At 50.2% G+C, this 17,152-nt stretch overlaps 1 protein-coding gene across 1 annotated transcript in view; it reads right to left on the bottom strand.

Moving 5' to 3' along the window:
• LOC140426623 (ADAMTS-like protein 2) overlaps positions 1 to 17,152 on the bottom strand; it is a 271,271-nt gene that overhangs the window by 213,813 nt on the left and 40,306 nt on the right. The window contains exon 3 of the mRNA XM_072511624.1: positions 1,080 to 1,155. Within this exon, the coding sequence (XP_072367725.1) occupies positions 1,080 to 1,155 (76 nt within the window). The remainder of the gene's footprint in view (positions 1 to 1,079; positions 1,156 to 17,152) is intronic.

The raw sequence follows: 17,152 nt of genomic DNA on the forward strand, positions 1-17,152 counted from the left end.
AGGGGCATCTTGACAAATATATGAATAGGATGGGAATAGAAGGATACGGACCCAGGAAGTGTAGAAGATTGTAGTTTAGTCGGGCAGCATGGTCGGCACGGGCTTGGAGGGCCGAAGGGCCTGTTCCTGTGCTGTACATTTCTTTGTTCTTTGTTTGTTTGACAAGGCGGCGCGGGCAGGCTCCGGGGTCCTGGGGGGGGCGCGGGGCGATCTGACCCCGGGGGTGCTCCCACGGTGGCCTGGCCCGCGATCGTGGCCCACCGATCCGCGGGCGGGCCTGTGCCGTGGGGGCACTCTTTTCCTTCCGCCTTCGCCACGGTCTCCACCATGGCAGAGGCGGAAGAGACTCCCTCCACAGCGCATGCGCGGGGATGCCGTAAGCGGCCGCTAACGCTCCCGCACATGCGCCACCCAGCAATGTCATTTCCACGCCAGCTGGCGGGGCACTTCCACCAGCTGGCGGGGAGGAAATCAGTCCGGCGCGGGCCTAGCCCCTCAAGGTTAGGGCTGGGCCCCCCAAGATGCGGAGGATTCCGCACCTTTGGGGCGGCGCGATGCCCGACTGATTTGCGCTGTTTTTGGCGCCGGTCGGAGGACCTCGCGCCGATACTGGAGAATTTTGCCTATCTACAACAACACTACACTCCCTCAGTACTGCGCTAGCATGAAAGTCCAGATTTTATTCCTCAAGTATCTAATGTGGGAATTGAACAGCCTTCTGATTCAGCTGGGCCAATGCTGACTAGATGTGGCACTACAAGATTCATTCTTTTCAGCCAGTCCATGGTGCTCTGTTTGACCCATGGATCTCATAGTTGTTTGCAAGATATTAGGTAGATAAAGGCATAGACCAATTTATTGGGAACATAGGTACCATTCTCAGGTGTGGTCAGTAGCTCTGAGCCCAGGTAGAATCCAAAATCTTAATGCCGGTGAGCACAGGCTCTACAATCTCACCAAAAAAGAAACATTTTGCGTCATTGCTACCAGTGGGGGTGAGTTTATCCCCAAGGAGTAAGAATGGGAGGGAAAGAGGGAAGACACAAAACAGTCAATAACACAGATCTAGAAAACCTCACCTGGATTTGGCATAAGTGATACTTTCGAGGTGATCCAGTGCAAAAGGTGCCGTTTTTACTTTGTGAAATTATACGCCTACAAAAAAATCATGCTTCAATAAATATACTGCAATATCTAAACCAATTTATCAGCTCATACAAGGTTATAAACATCATTGAGCTACAAATAACTGATGGTTCACCATCTTATGAAAGATCACAGAGCTCAAAACAGGTGTGGCCTGACTTCGAATATTTCCAACATTTTCTGTTTAAAACTTAAATTTTTGAAATCTACATGTAAATTGATCAATAAAAAACATCTAAAGAATATCCATTAAATGCATCAAGCAATTCAGAGCAAAATGTTATTCTTTCTAAAACAGTTGCACGCACCATGTTGTAACTCCCCAAAATATGCTTTTTCAGGAAAACCTATTGCTGTGTCAGGAACCTGGGGCTCAGTGTAGAAAACCTACAGTGGAAGGACTTCACTCCTCGTGTTTGGCACCTTAGACCACTCGGCCAGCCTGACACCCACAGTGTAGAAAGCTTGACCGGAACTTGAGCTTGAGCCATTTGAGAAGAGCTTTCTTCCTTTTCTTTTCCGAATGATGCCTTGGTTCCATCCAATTAGCAACAATTGGACATTCTGAATTCTCTCTCAGCGTAGCCGAACAGGCACCGTAGAGTGGCATAATTCATTGCAGTGTTAATTTAAGCCTACTTGTGACACTAATTTTAGCAACCCAACCCTGGCTGGCCATATCATGTACGTCCTGCTCCAAGTGTTCTCTTTGAACCCAAGAGCTTGCCAGCCGAGACTCTTACTCAACTTGAGCTTCCCCAACAACCACAGCCCTTCCTGGTCTGTAGAGACAGAATTGAAGGAGAGCCAGAGAGCAAGGAGTGAAAAGGAAGAGCAAGAGGTGAAATAGGAGAGTTAACACATGTTAAAAGGACAAAACAGCAAGAATTTACGATGGAGAATAATGAGCACAATAGAGAGAGATGCACAGATATAGCATAGAGAGAGAGAGAGACACACACACAGGTGTACTGTTAGAAGACAGACAGAGGTGATATAGGATTATTAATCCATAAAATAACCAACTAAACCTCTTTGGAAGGACGAGAAGATATTCCTCATCATAGAATCCTAGAATCATACAGTACAGGCCCATCAAGCCTGTACCGACAAAAACTACTCCATTCTACACCAATCTCACTTCCCAATACTTGGCCCATAGCCTTGAATGTTATGGCATTTCAAGTGCTCATCCAAGACCTTTTAAAGATTGTGAGGTTTCCTGCCTCAACTACCCTCCCAGGCAGTCCATTCCAGATTCCCACCATGCTCTGCATGAAAACTCAAATTCCCCTCCAAACCTTCTTAAAATAATTCACCTTAAATTATGCCCCCTTTGTTACTGACCCTTCAACTAAGGGGAATAGCCGCTTTCTATCCACTCGACCCATGCCCCTCATAGTCATATACACTTCGATAAGGTGCCCTCTCAGTCTTCTCTGCTCCAAAGAAAACAACTCGAGCATATCCAGTCCTCTCTTCATAGCTAAAATACTCCATCCCAGGCAACATCCTGGTGCATCTTCTCTGCACCCTCTGTAGTGCAATCACATCCTTCCTACAGTGCGGTGACCAGAACTGCACACAGTATTCCAGTTCTGTGCAGCGCCAACATAACCTCCCTGTTCTTATAATCTGTGCCATGACTGATTAAAAATTATCGGGTCATTGCGGTTTGTGGGATCTTGCTGTGCACAAATGTCTTCGATTAGAATAGTAACCACACTTCAACAGTACTTGATTGGTTTTAAAGTGCTTTCAAGTGGGGCCAACTTGCTTCCTCCGCAGACAGTCAGTGTAGATTCGATGGGAAGAACAGCCTCTTGCTCTGCTGTAAATGACTCAACGAGACATGGAGTCATGAGAGGCACCATAGAAATTAAAGTGTTTATTTCCGTACTAAACAACCAGGTACCACAAAACTTCAGTGAACACTCGTTGCTCAGTCACTCCTGATGACTTCCCATGACACAAAGCAGGGTTTTAAATTTACCAACCTCAGAAAGATAAATGGCTGAGTGAATACCGCACATTACCAACTGGTCCAGGAGGGGAAAAATGTCTCACTGTTCTAGTAAAGGATGGTTTTCAGCAAAAGAAATGCATTTGTAGAGCACCCCTCACAACTTCAGGTTATCACAAGGCGCGTTGTAACAAATGAAGCCAAGTCACTGCTGTAGTGAAGGAAATGTGACAGCCAATTCACAAAAAGCAAGCTTCTGCAGACAGAATGCGTTAATGAGCAACAATCTGTTTTAATGATTTTTGGGTGAATGGTTTTTGGGTAAATAATGACCAAGATACTGGGGCAAACCTTTCTTCAAATATTTCTGTAGAATCTGTACATCCCCCTAAAGAGGCCAAAGATAGTCAGCTTAACATCTCACCTGAAAGACAGCGGGTGAGATTCTCCTATTCTGAGGCTAACGCAGGATTCATGGACTTTCACGACAGAAAAACTGGCGCAACACCTGGACTAATTCCGCTACTGTTAAGGGGCTAGCACCGGCACCACGTGGAACACAATCGATTCTAATGAGAAACTGCGCCGGATTCGCGATTCACACTCAAAGGCTGACAAGCTGCAGCCGTACATGCAGACTTCACTCCCCACACACACCATCCCAGCCAACAAGATGGCAGCGAGGAGAGAAGCCCCGAGGTTTACCGATGCCAAGCTAGAGACCCTCTTGGACACGGCGGATGACCTTGTACGCCGGGGAAGAAGGCAGCTAGCTGCTGTCGTTTGCTATGCCTGGGCGCAGGTGGCAGAGGCCGTGAGCGACGTGGGCAACACTGTCCGGACAAGCCAGCAGTGCCGAAAAAAAATGCACAACCTCTATAGGGCGGCCAGGGTGAGGAGACAGCACTGTGCCCCTGGCAGTAACCTGCATCCCACACAGCCGTAACCGGACCACCCCCCCCCCCCCCCCACCGTCACCACCACCACCAGGAGGACAGTCGAACTCACATCCTGCACCACATGCCAGTACCCATACCAGCCACCATGGCCGGGTGCCCTGGCCACTGAGCCCATCAGCTACCTACCCGATTGCGTCGGACTGTCTAACACTGTCGTTTTCTGTGCCCCCTCCGCAGGAGGAGGCCATGCACAACTACCGGGAGCGGGAGAAGACAGGACCTGTGGCACCTCACTTTGGCCGAGCAGAGGGGCCTGGACATGGTTGGCTTGCCTGAGGAACGGAAGGTCGCCGAGGTGGAGCTCGGCCACGGCAAGGGCGAGGAAGTGAGATCTCACTTAGTAGCGGTTCCCCGTGACACGTGTGCCAACCCCCCCCCCCCCGACAACACCACCCTATCACCCCAATACCATCCTCACCCCGACACCACCACCATAACATCTTCACCCCCACCACCCTCACGCCAACACCACCATCCCTCACCCCCACCCACAGACACCCCCACCCGGCCTGCGGTCTAATCATGCGTCTTGTCTTGTGTCTTACAGGACCTGCTGGAGATGGGGCTGATCCATCAGGCGTCCCCCGTCCCCAGCCAGTGCCAAGCCGGGGTCCCCCCATGAGTCGAGTACTGGCGAGGAGAGCAGCTCGGACACAGGACTTCCGCCCGAGACTCAGGAGACCCCAGAGCTCGGGTTGGAGGATGACACTGACTTACTGTCACAGCTGTCTCCATCACTCTCCACCATCCCAGAGACACTCACCTCGGTTGGGCACTTTAGTGAAGAGGCTCCTGGGACACTATCTGGTGTACACCACACAGCCGACCCGGTACAGCAGGTGCAGGTAGGAGCAGCAGAGGGGACGGACGGTCAGAGGGCAGGCCAGCCCCAAGAACTAGCTGCCGTCCAGACGGGTCTCGAGCTTCTGGAACAAACAGTCCCATCTACAGTGGAAATGCAGTCGCAGAGCCAGGGACTACATGAGGGGTTGTAGGCGAGCATCCAGCACCTGCAGGTGAAGTTGAAGGAGTCCAACTGCGTGCAGCAGCAGGAGGTGGTGCCGACAATGTGTGCCACCCAGGGCAACACCGCACGGGTGGTGTCTGCAGTGGAGGCATTGGGGGCGACGGTTTTGGCTATGGATCAGCATATCCAAGGCCTGGGGCATTCTGTGCAGGTGCTGGCCAAGGCCAAGGACAGGGTTGCTGCCTCACAGGTGACCATGTCCCAGAGCCAACTGCACATCGCAGCGGTGCTCCTGAGCTTGGCCCAGTCACAGCAGGTCCTGGCTGTAAACGTCGGCGACATTGCCCAGGTGCTGGCCGACGAGGCGCAGACACAGAGGGAGATGGCGCAGTCGCTGGCTGATGTGACACAAAGGTGGTGGCACAGTCAATGGGTGATGTGGTGCAGTCCCAGACGGAGATGGTCCACTCCCTGTGCTCCATGGCCGCGAGCGTGCGGGCCTTGGTCGAGATCAGAGCAAGCCTCCAGGACTGGCAGTGCCAGGTGGCGAGGGAGCCTCAGGGGATAGCGCCTCTCGCACCCCCATCCCATGGAGTAGCCCGGGGGCCATCGGGCACCCCGAAGGAGGTGGAGGTGATGGGACCCATGCCAGTGACTCCCGCAGGGGAGGTGCTGGAACACTGCAGCAACTCGGACTCCCCCCCCCACCTCCTGTCCCTGGCGCACCTGATGGGCAGCAGGCAGAACGTGGCGGCACCACGCCACCCGGGACTCCCGAGCATCACCCGGGCCCATCCAGGCCAGTTGCCCCAGAAGACGCGTGCAAACGGGGATGCAGGTCGCAGGGTGGGAATCACAGCAGGCTGCCTCCACTCCTGCTGTACCGTCTGGGGACATATCTAGACGTAGCTTTAGGGCCTGTAAGGCCAGGTAGTTAGACACGAGGTACGTTGTCACGGGTGCAGGGCACAGTTTAGTTATAGGGACTAGGGCGCGAATCTGTATATATTCGTTCACATTAATCACCTGTCGCCACCATTACAACCTGCCTTGGTTCTCTGTCTGATGGGTGTGAGGGGTGGGCTGGTCTGGGTTGATTGGCGGTAGGGGGAATGGGCGGACCCGGTGGGTGGCCCGGGAAGATCACCCCCCAGCAGCCCCCGCCCCCCCAAGCCTGTCCCCACCACCGCCACCACAGAGATCGGATAGGACCATGTGACGGAACGCCAGATCGCATGCAGGGATCACCAAAGTGGACGGTGGAAAGTGCTACCGTGTCAGACGTTGTCAAGCGATGTGGAGCATCAGAGCACCAGTCATCATCCTCCATGGACTAGACCTGGTGTTACTGGCAACCCAGGACCCCACCCCGTAGTGCATCAGATATGTACCACGGAGGGTGTTGCAAGCGGGGGGGGTGGCTGAGGGGTTGTGGGGAGAGTGAGGGAGTGTGGTGTTGGGATTCGGTGTCCATGACCCTGCCCCCCCCACCCCCATCCACCCCTCCCCTAGTCGGTGAACCTGGAGGCAATCAGAGCGTCCCGTGCACGTTGGCCTGGGCTCCATGCCCTGCCCAACCTAACCTTCCCCAGCATCCTCCCCGTCGAGGCCTGCCGTTCCTCCCCCTCCTCCAACACATCGCCCCTCTGCTGTGCGATGTTGTGGAGGATGCAGCAGGCCGCCACAATGCAGCTGACCCTCTCAGCATCATACTGAACGGCCCCTCCAGAGTGGTCCAGCCACCTGAACCGCATAGTCAGGAGGCCGAAGCACCACTCAATCATGCTCCTGGTCGCTACACGGGCGTCGTTATAGCGGGTCTCCGCATCGTCTGTGGCCTCCGGATAGGCAACATCAGCCACGACCGCAGTGGATAACCCCTGGTACCCAGGAGTCAACACCCCCAGCCAGGGGGCGTCTCGAACATCTCAGAAATCATCGAGTGTGCCAGGATGAAGGCATTGTGCACACTGCCCGGGTATCGGGCACAGACGTGTATGATGCGCAGCTGCTGGTCATGTATCAGCTGCACGTTCATCGAGCGGTATCCCTTTTGGTTTGTGTAGTGCGGCTTGTTATCCGCAGGTGCTCGTATGGGGACATGCATCCTGTCGATCACACCCTGCTCCCGGGGCATCCTGTCGATGGCAGTGAACCCCGCTGCCCGGGCATTCTGGTGGGCTCAGTCTGCATTGAAATGGATGCATTGTGCCGCCTGTGCATATAGGGCCTCCGTGATGGCGCGGATGCACCTGTGCACCGAGGTCAGTGAGGGAGGTCACCACTCGGCGCCTGGAAGGACACCGCCGCGTAAAAGTTCAGAACGAACATCACCTTGACGGCCACTGGGAGTGGGTGTCCTTCCCCCATACCCATCATCGGGCAGCTATGTTGCACTGTCTCTCTGCTCAGCTGGAGTCTTTGATGGCATGCCCGGTCAGGCAGGTACACGAATGACAGGCGGTGCCATCATGCGGCGTCTCCTTGGCATCTCCTGCTCCTCGGCCTGTTGGGCAGCCAGTTCTCCAACCTGGGTGGCTGTCACCTGCCCCTCTGCTGCCCGCTCCGCTACTGCAGCTTTCTCCTCCTCCTCGAGCAGCTCCAGCTCGCACAGTGGCAGGGCATCCCACAGGGCAGCGGCGACTAGCAGGAAGGCCACCATTGCTGGTTGAATTCCAATATCCATTTTCTGCAGGAGGTGAAAGGCCGACATGTTAACATGGTGCGTAATCCAGTGCCCAACCATGTCCACCAGGCGACATGGTCGCCCCAGTTGGCATTGCAGCCTCCACCCCCTGCATGCCCCCGTCCCGTCCCCCTTCCCCGCACCCCTGGCCCCATCGGTGGTCTGCACCATGGGGCTCTGGCCCTGGTGCCATCCCTGATGTCAGGGGTACCATTGGCTGGCACTGCAGCCCCCATAGGGGCTATTGTGTGTGTTGCCCAGGGTGGGCCGCCGGCAGGTGGCAGCCGGGTGGGGACCAGGGGCCAGGGTGGGTGGTTAGTGGGGTGTGCAGCAAGGTGGCTGCCTTGCAGGCTGCGGGAATGGCGGTCCGTGCCAGTCATGTGGGGGATCACCCCAGCCACTTGGCCTGTTCCCCCCATATCCCCCCCTCCCATGACCTTGGCAGGTGCCCCCCACCCCCGCCAACCCGGCCAGTGTCCGGCCTGGCAGCCCACAGTCGCTCCTCTGTGTGTCCCACCTCCTCTCTCTCTACCCCTCAGCAGCCGCAATGCCTGTTTCACAATTTCTAAAGCACAAGTGAACCGCGCCGTCGGGACCTGAGTCCAAAAGCGGCGGAGAACCGCGGAGGCCCCGGACAATACCAGGTCAGGTCCACTAATGATATGCAAACGGTGTCTATTGTACGTGCATTGCGGAACGCATTGTCACCGCTGTCGAGGTGACGGAGAATCGCGATTTGGTGTCAAATCGGCGCCTGCCACGTTTTTGGTGTCGGAAGCTATTCTCTGCCCAATCGCCTTTCCTGATTTTGCCGTCAGCCAATGGAGAATCCCACCCAGCACCTCTGGCAAACCCTTGGTACTTCACTAGATCATCATCCCGGTTTTCTGCTGAAGTCTGAGTGGGTCTTGAACCCGTAGCTTCCTGACTCAGGAATTGAGTAGCTACAAGCTAGGTCACAGCTGATGCATCCCAAAGACACAGTCATGAGGCAAAATAAAAGAGTTAACTGTACTGTGGTTCAACCCAGATGACATGCCTGGCCCAGGAATGTCATAGTTGTCATAGGGCGCGATCTTCCCAAAAGGGAATAAAGTCCCCTAGCGAGTGCATTTGGCGTGTTTCCAGGCACGTGTTTATTCAATGCTACTCAGGTTGAATAAGGGGCCTAAACGGGGCACCCGCAGACAAGGCCGCACATAGCCCCGTTTTTTACCACAGGGAGCTCTGCTCGCCGGAACTCCCCATTGTAGTGAGAGATCGGGACGCCTGGCACTTCTAAGGTGCCAGGCTGGCACTTCTAAGGTGCCAGGCTGGCACTTCCAGGGTACCCAGGCAGCACCAGTAGAACACATGTGGAAAACCAGAGGGTGAAGACTGCTAGGCAGGCAGCAGTTATGGCTGACAATTATGAGCTAATCCATAAATTTAAACCTTTGTTTCATCACCCCCTAATTTTGAAAAGGATAGCAAGTGGGAGAATGAAAGGAAGTCAGGTAGCCAAGGTAACCCTGCCCAAAGGACAAGCAACTGGGGTCTCCTATCCCCTTGGAGACCCCCACGAGTGCCATTCCGTCTGCTCTCCGTTTGTGGAGACCAGTACCAAACAGCGCTCGCCCAAGGTCCCCGAGGCGAAGGGATTGAATCCCAAAGCCTCAGGTACCTCGGGAATCTGCACATTAGAAGGCAGAGAGTAGGCCATAGAAGGCAGAGAGTAGCAATGGAAGGATGCTTTTCTAATTGGAGGGCTGTGACCAGTGGTGTTCCACAGGGATCAGTGCTGGGACCTTTGCTCTTTGTAGTATATATAAATGATTTGGAGGAAAATGTAACTGGTCTGATTAGTAAGTTTGCAGATGACACAAAGGTTGGTGGAATTGCGGATAGCGATGAGGACTGTCGGAGGATACAGCAGGATTTAGATTGTTTGGAGACTTGGGCGGAGAGATGGCAGATGGAGTTTAATCCGGACAAATGTGAGGTAATGCATTTTGGCAGGTCTAATGCAGGTATGGAATATACAGTGAATGGTAGAACCCTCAAGAGTATTGAAAGTCAAAGAGATCTAGGAGTACAGGTCCACAGGTCATTGAAAGGGGCAACATAGGTGGAGAAGGTAGTCAAGAAGGCATATGGCATGCTTGCCTTCATTGGCCGGGGCATTGAGTATAAGAATTGGCAAGTCATGTTGCAGCTGTATAGAACCTTAGTTAGGCCACACTTGGAGTATAGTGTTCAATTCTGGTCGCCACACTACCAGAAGGATGTGGAGGCTTTAGAGAGGGTGCAGAAGAGATTTACCAGAATGTTGCCTGGTATGGAGGGCATTAGCTATGAGGAGCGGTTGAATAAACTCGGTTTTTTCTCACTGGAACGAAGGAGGTTGAGGGGAGACCTGATAGAGGTATACAAAATTATGAGGAGCATAGACAGAGTGGATAGTCAGAGGCTTTTCCCCAGGGTAGAGGGGTCAATTACTAGGGGGCATAGGTTTAAGGTGAGAGGGGCAAGGTTTAGAGTAGATGTACGAGGCAAGTTTTTTACGCAGAGGGTAGTGGGTGCCTGGAACTCGCTACCGGAGGAGGTGGTGGAAGCAGGGACGATAGTGACATTTAAGGGGCATCTTGACAAATACACGAATAGGATGGGAATAGAGGGATACGGACCCAGGAAGTGTAGAAGATTGTAGTTCAGTCGGGCAGCATGGTCGGCACGGGCTTGGAGGGCCGAAGGGCCTGTTCCTGTGCTGTACATTTCTTTGTTCTTTGTTGTTTTGTTATTAGAGTGAGGCTTACTGCCTCGCTCTAATATACAGATTTGCCAAAATGTTATCCCGCCCACAGTGGGCGGGATTCTCCTTGCAATGTCTTGCGAGATTGCGTTGAATCTCGCGAGGCGTTGCGAGCCGGTGGATCCCGGGAGCGGGGTCTTCTGGCTTTCACCAGCCACGCTGCGCCGGGGCGAGATGCTTTTCCGGCACAGCATGGCCAGAAGATCGCACCCATTGAGTTTTACAACATGGAAGGAGGTCCTTCAGCTCACCGTGTCCATGCCGACCAACTGCACCTACCTATTCTAATCCCATTTTCCAGCACTTGGTCCACAGCCAATGGCATTTCAAGTGCTGATCTAAATACTTCTTAAAAGTTGTTAGAGTTCCTGCCTCCATCACCGGTTCAGACAGGGAGTTCCTGATTCCAACCACCCTCTGGGTGAAAAAGGATTTTCCTCACATCTCTAAACCTCCTGCCCACTACCTTAAATCTATGCCCCCTGGTTACTGATCCCTCCGCTAAGGGGAAAGTACCTTCCTGTCCACCCTATCACTGTCCGCTTGAAGTTTGCATTCTCTTACAGGAATTTAAGAATTCCCTCCCTTCTATAGGTAGAACACATGTGGAAAACCAGAGGGTGAAGGCTGCTAGGCAGGCAGCAGATATGGCTGATAATTATGAGCTATCCATAAATTTAAACCTTTGTTTCATCACCCCCTAATTTTGAAAAGGATAGGAAGTGGGAGAATGAAAGGAAGTCAGGTAGCCAAGCTAAGGAATGGATAACTGGGAATCTGAGATTCCTCCTCCGATGAGGAAGGAAGGTACCGAGGGTGGAGGCAAGACTTGGAAGCCTAGGTGTTACCATTGTAACAAGGTGGGACACGTTCGTTCAGCATGTTGGAAGTTGGAAGGAAAGCCTGTGGGACCTGTGGGAGTTCATAAGAAGGATTCTGAAAAGAGGACAAAAATTGGGAATACTAAAGGGCAGACTGTAGCTTTAACTGGACTTAGGAGACCTGAGGCACATACTGCTGTGGGTGCAGGTGTGAGGAACGAGGTAGATGGGAGATATGTTGGGTTTTTGTCTAAGGGGAAGGTCTCCCCATTTTCCTCAACTGATGTAGCCAAACCGTTAACTGTCCTAAGGGACAACGATGCTACTCAAACTCTCGTACTGAAGGAGGATTTGGTTTTCCCTCCAGAGAGTTCAATGAAAGCTAAGGTATTAGTGAAAGGGATGAATGGAGGTTACATCCCAGTTCCATTGTATAAAGTACAATTGGAATGTGATTTAGTGTCAGGTCCAGTCGTTGTCAGAATGGTGAAGGAATTCCCAGTAGACAGTGTAGACTTACTTCTGGGGGAATGATCTGGCAGGAGTGAAGGTTGTAGCTTTACCAATGATTACAGAGAGTCTGAGGCAAGTACTGCAGATAGCACATGAGATGCCAATGGTAAGACATGTGGGAGTTAGGAAAGCTCATTGGGCATTGAATGGCTCAATGAAAGAAATGTTGAAAGACGTTGATCACATAACAAATGACAATGGTAATGAATCTGATTCAGCTGATACTGATGAAATTATCTCGACGAGAGTGATTCCTCACAAGGACTTGTCAATGATAAAATCTAGTAGAGAACCAGATTCTGGGAGCTCTAAGACCGAAGCTGACCATAAGGAGGAGGAGTCCGAATCCAATAGTAATGACAGTTTCACAGTCCTTACTGTCCTTGTTCTGACTAACTAATGCCATGTTATTTTGTATACTTTCCTTCAAAGCAGGTATGCTCTGGGAAATATTTGCTTCTGAAGTGAATGGCAATGGGCTTACTGCAAGAGGTTGTAACAAATTACTTTTAGAAAAGATCAAATCACTTTCTTCCAATTTGCTGTCTTCATTCCTAGCTTTGGAAGAATGACTTGCAATTTGTTCAAGATTAGTTGGTGACAGGTCTAGTCGGGAGCAGACTAAGTGATACCAAGCAAATGGCTAATCCCACATCCCTTTAAAGGTCCACAGTGCCTGTTTGAGGTAAAGGAAGGAAACAGCAAAGGAGATGAACCTAATCATTAAAAATTGCTTTTAAAACCTAAGAGAAAGGTGGATTGAGAACCATGTTGTGGTTCTGCCACCGCATCTGAAATCAACAACCAGAAAGTTTGTGGCTCCAATAACATTCTATCCTCTGATTATGAAAGTAAAAGAGAGCAATTAAAATCTGGAAAGCACAATGTGTTCAGTCCTTATTACCAAATGGGCTATGATTACGAAAACCCCAATGAGGAGGTACAAGTTGTAAACAAAGAATGGTACATATAAAGTCAACCAACTCTGAGAGGATAGGATCCTCGGCTGAATTTGTTGCTGAAGGTAGCCATATGAAGGACAGGAGAGAATGTAAAGCTGGAGGGGCAGGGGAGCGTTTATTGGTTGAAAATGAATCGAATATTTCACTCAGTATTGACAACACTGCTTGTAGTTTGACTGTAGAAGATCCTCAAAATTTGGATAAACATTAATTGGACAATCAGAAAAGACTAACTGCATTACACAAAAGACAGAAAGAGTACAGACAGAGTTGTGGGGAAACATCAGGGGGCACTCTGTTAGCTACTCATGGTGTGGGCATAAGAAACTCTGAACCACTAAAGCCACATCCGTCTTGACTAAACCACAGAGACTGGCTCAGTTAGAGACTGAAATACAATGCTTATTGGACATGTTGCAGAGACAAGCGAAAACACTGTGGTCCACAGAACGCCAAGTAGAGTTTGGGAGATTGCTGACCACGTTGGAGGACAAATCGGTGCTGGCCACCCCGGACTTTTCCAGACCATAATCCATTTATGTTTATAGAGAGGTTTGAAACCCGGGGCGCAAGATTATTCTGTTGGGAGTTTTTATTACAACTACTCTTACGTTAAAATTGTATATATTCCCAGAAAGGATAATGACATTGCGGATGCTTTGTCATGCGTTTAAGGGCTGACTAGTTACATGGGAGTTGGGAGCAGAAATAGGCAATTCAGCCCTCCGACATTCAATCAGATCATGGCTGATCTCTTCTGGTCTCAAATCCACCTCCCACCTGTTCCCCATATCCCTTAACCAAATCAAAAATATATCTATCTCCTTCTTGAAACCATTTGGTGGCTCCAATTCCACCGCACTTTGGGGCAGCGAGTTCCACAATGTTACCAATGTGGAGACTGGGAAGGAAACTTGGTAGCGAAGTGGTTAGCACTATTTCTTCACAGGGCCTAGGACCCAAGTTCGATTCCCGGCTTCGGTCACTGTCTGCGCGGTGTCTGCACTTTCTCCCTGTGTCTGCATGGGTTTCCTCCGGGTGTTCCGGTCTCTACCACAAGTCCTGAAAGACGTGCTTGTTAGGTGAATTGGACATTCTGAATTCTCCCTCCGTGCACCCGAACAGGTGGCGGAGTGTGTCGACTAGAGAATTTTCACAGTAACTTCATTGCAGTGTTAATGTAAGCCTATTTGTGACACTAATAAAGATTATTTTTATTATACTTGGATGGATAGGATGGATATGAGTTTGTGATTTATGCCTTGAATACCCCGTAATGAAACATCTGTGCGCTAAAGTTTCATGCTTTTGATGGGGGGGGGGGGTGTAAGGGTCCCTCTTGTTTATTTATTCCCTCATTTCCCCTTTCTTTTATTTTTGTTGTTATCTTTTTGATCCAAGGATGATTTATGGACCTGTGTCTTTTTTAAAATAAATTTAGAGTACCCAATTCATTTTTTCCAATTAAGGGGCAATTTAGCGTGGCCAATCCACCTACCCGGCACATCTTTGGGTTGTGGGGGCAAAAACCCACGCAAACACGGGGAGAATGTGCAAACACCACACGGACAGTGACCCAGAGCCGGGATCGAACCCGGGACCTCAGCACCGTGAGGCAACAGTGCTATCCACTGCGCCACCGTGCTGCCCTTTGGATCTGTGTCATTAAGGCAGCCTGTGCCTTTTATTCAAACAGAAGGATCCAGAAAGCTGCGCTGGTTTAAATTGGTGATTGCAGAGGGGCCTGCATCAATTACAGAGATTGGCCGGCACCAGTGATGACTCGGTTCAACTGATTTCGCTGGTGACCCAAAGGCAGTGCTCTGCAAGCAGGGGAGCACCAACCAACTCTCTCTGCAGAAAAGTTGTGAACCAACCAACTCTCTCCCTAGGTAAGGCAGAGGCCTGGAAATAAACCACGAACTGAAATCAGAGTTTGATGTGAAGCAAAGGGGCCTCTCCAGAAAAAGCTGTGAGTAATACATTTCTAAACTACAGAGAAGATCACTACAGGCTAAAAATCAATGACTTTGATCAATCAGCATGCTGTGAGGAAAGCATGCTAAAGAACAACCACTGGAAGCAAATACTCTTATCTTTTGACGTTCATCCTTATTATTTGCACCCCTTCTGCCCCCCTCTCTGTTTGTCTGTCTTGTGTGTGCAGGTAGAGGGTGGGACAGGTAAAGGGGGTAGGGGGTATGGCTTGTTGCTATCCCATTGTATTTACTGCATATTTCAGCATTATTCCTGTTATAAATAAACAGCAATTGTGTTTCCATTTACAAACCTGGTGACTGTAATCATTGGGCAGCTAAGGGCCAAAGACGTCAGGGATTTTGATAAAATTGGTTGGTTAATTCACTGGTGTTGGTTCTCTGCTACAAGTGGAGCTAGAATTGATTGTGCACTTGCCCAGGGTGTTGTAACAAGACTGTTGTTCAATTCCTTCATGGTGCTTGCGGCTTGGAACAGCAACTTACATGTCTTGTTTTTCTGTGCTGAGAATAGCAAGGTGAGCGCTGAGCAGGATAATTAAATTTGGGAGAAGCTAGAGGGGAAGGATCAATCAAAAAGAACGGATCTACAAACATTTTTACAGCAGATTTAAGCTGAGGGCAAAGCAGGGGGTATTAAGGAGAGAGTTTCAGAGTACCCTGTGCAGCCAATATTCGGTTTCCTAGAGGCAGAATGGGCAGGCTACGCAATGGGTGGCAAGCCAGGAGAGGAGGTATAGAGTATGTGGGATACACTGGCGACCACTTTAACAGTCAGAAGAGGTGAGGTGGCGTTCAAGAGTAGCTGAAGAATCACAGGAAAATTGTAGAATCCCTACAGTGCTGAAGATGACCAATCGGCCCATCACATCTGCACCGACCCTCTGACAGGTCCACTACTCCGCAACCCCACCTAATCTTTGGACACTAAGGGGCAATTTAGCATGGCCAATCCACCTAATCTACAAATCTTTGGGTTGTGGGAGGAAACCGGAGCACCCGGAGTGCTGAGCAGGATAATTAAATTTGAGAGAAGCTAGAGGGAAAGGATCAACATGGTCAGCATCAGCTTTGAATGGTCGAAGGTTCCGCCCTGGAGCGCATTCCTGATTTCCATCAGTTCACCACTGGTAGACCATTACCTTCAGCTGCCAAGGCCCTAAAGCTCTGAAATTCCCTCCCTCAACCTCGCTGCCTCTTGATCCTCCTTTAATACACTCCTCAAAACCTATTTCTTAGCCCTCTCTCCAAACATCTGATGTGGCTTGATGACAAGTTTTATTTGATAATCACTTCAGCGAAGTGAAGTGCCTTGAGACATTTGGTGTATTAATGTGGGTCCTCTGGCGGCACGGTGGCGCAGTGGTTAGCACTGCTGCCTCACGGCACTGAGGACCCGGGTTCGATCCCGGCCCCTTGTCACTGTTTGTGTGGAGTTTGCACCTGTGTTTACGGGGTCTCGCACCCCACAACCCAAAGATGTGCAGGCTAAGTGGATTGGCCACGCTAAATTGTCCCTTAATTGAAAAAAAAGAATTGGGTACTCTAAATTTTTTTAAAGGCGCTCTTCACCAAATAAAAGTTGATGTTTGTAATGTGACAATTGACGGATCCTGCTTTAGTAAGTGAATGATGTCCACTGACAGAGAAAATGTAGGGGCCCATGATGAGGACCTTTCCCTCGGTGACAGACTGAATCAGATTGAGTTTTGAAAGCCCGAATGAGAGGTCAAGAGTCACACCATAATGGCAAAGGAGGAAGTGAACTTTCACATTGGTCTTTTGCATATGAAAAGCCCGGGAGGGGAGTCTTTATCATCAATAGGTCTAAAGGAGATCACTCACTGTGAGCAAGTCACGCTATCTGAGGAGCTTTTCTTTGAAATCGCACTAATGCTTTCACAAACTACAATTCGCATAAAGCCACCGTGATCTTCCTGCGAATTTCATAGGAGTTCCCACGCCACATTCTATCCTGAAAAGCATTTGGTCCAACCCCATTTTACTTTGTTTTTGCATTTAAATAATATATTTTAAAAATCTTTCACAGATGATGAGGCGTTTGTGTTCCTTCAGGAAACAGACTAAGACGAAAGTGATTAACTTATGACCTGGAAGTCTGGGAACTGTTTTAATTTCTACTAATCTTCTGGAAGTCCTGCTGTTGATTTCCATTTTGTACAATGCCTTTGCTTTATAAAAAAGCAAAGTAGCACCATCGGATCCAACATTCCTCCATCTTGAGGACAAGGACCTGTGTTGAAAATTCTGTTTAAATCACAAACACACAAAACAATTGCAAGTCATACTAAAATAATATGGCAAACAAAAAGACAGACAAGTTCGA

This window comes from Scyliorhinus torazame, chromosome 7 (assembly GCF_047496885.1).
Source record: "Scyliorhinus torazame isolate Kashiwa2021f chromosome 7, sScyTor2.1, whole genome shotgun sequence".
Classification (NCBI taxonomy): Eukaryota; Metazoa; Chordata; class Chondrichthyes; order Carcharhiniformes; family Scyliorhinidae; genus Scyliorhinus; species Scyliorhinus torazame.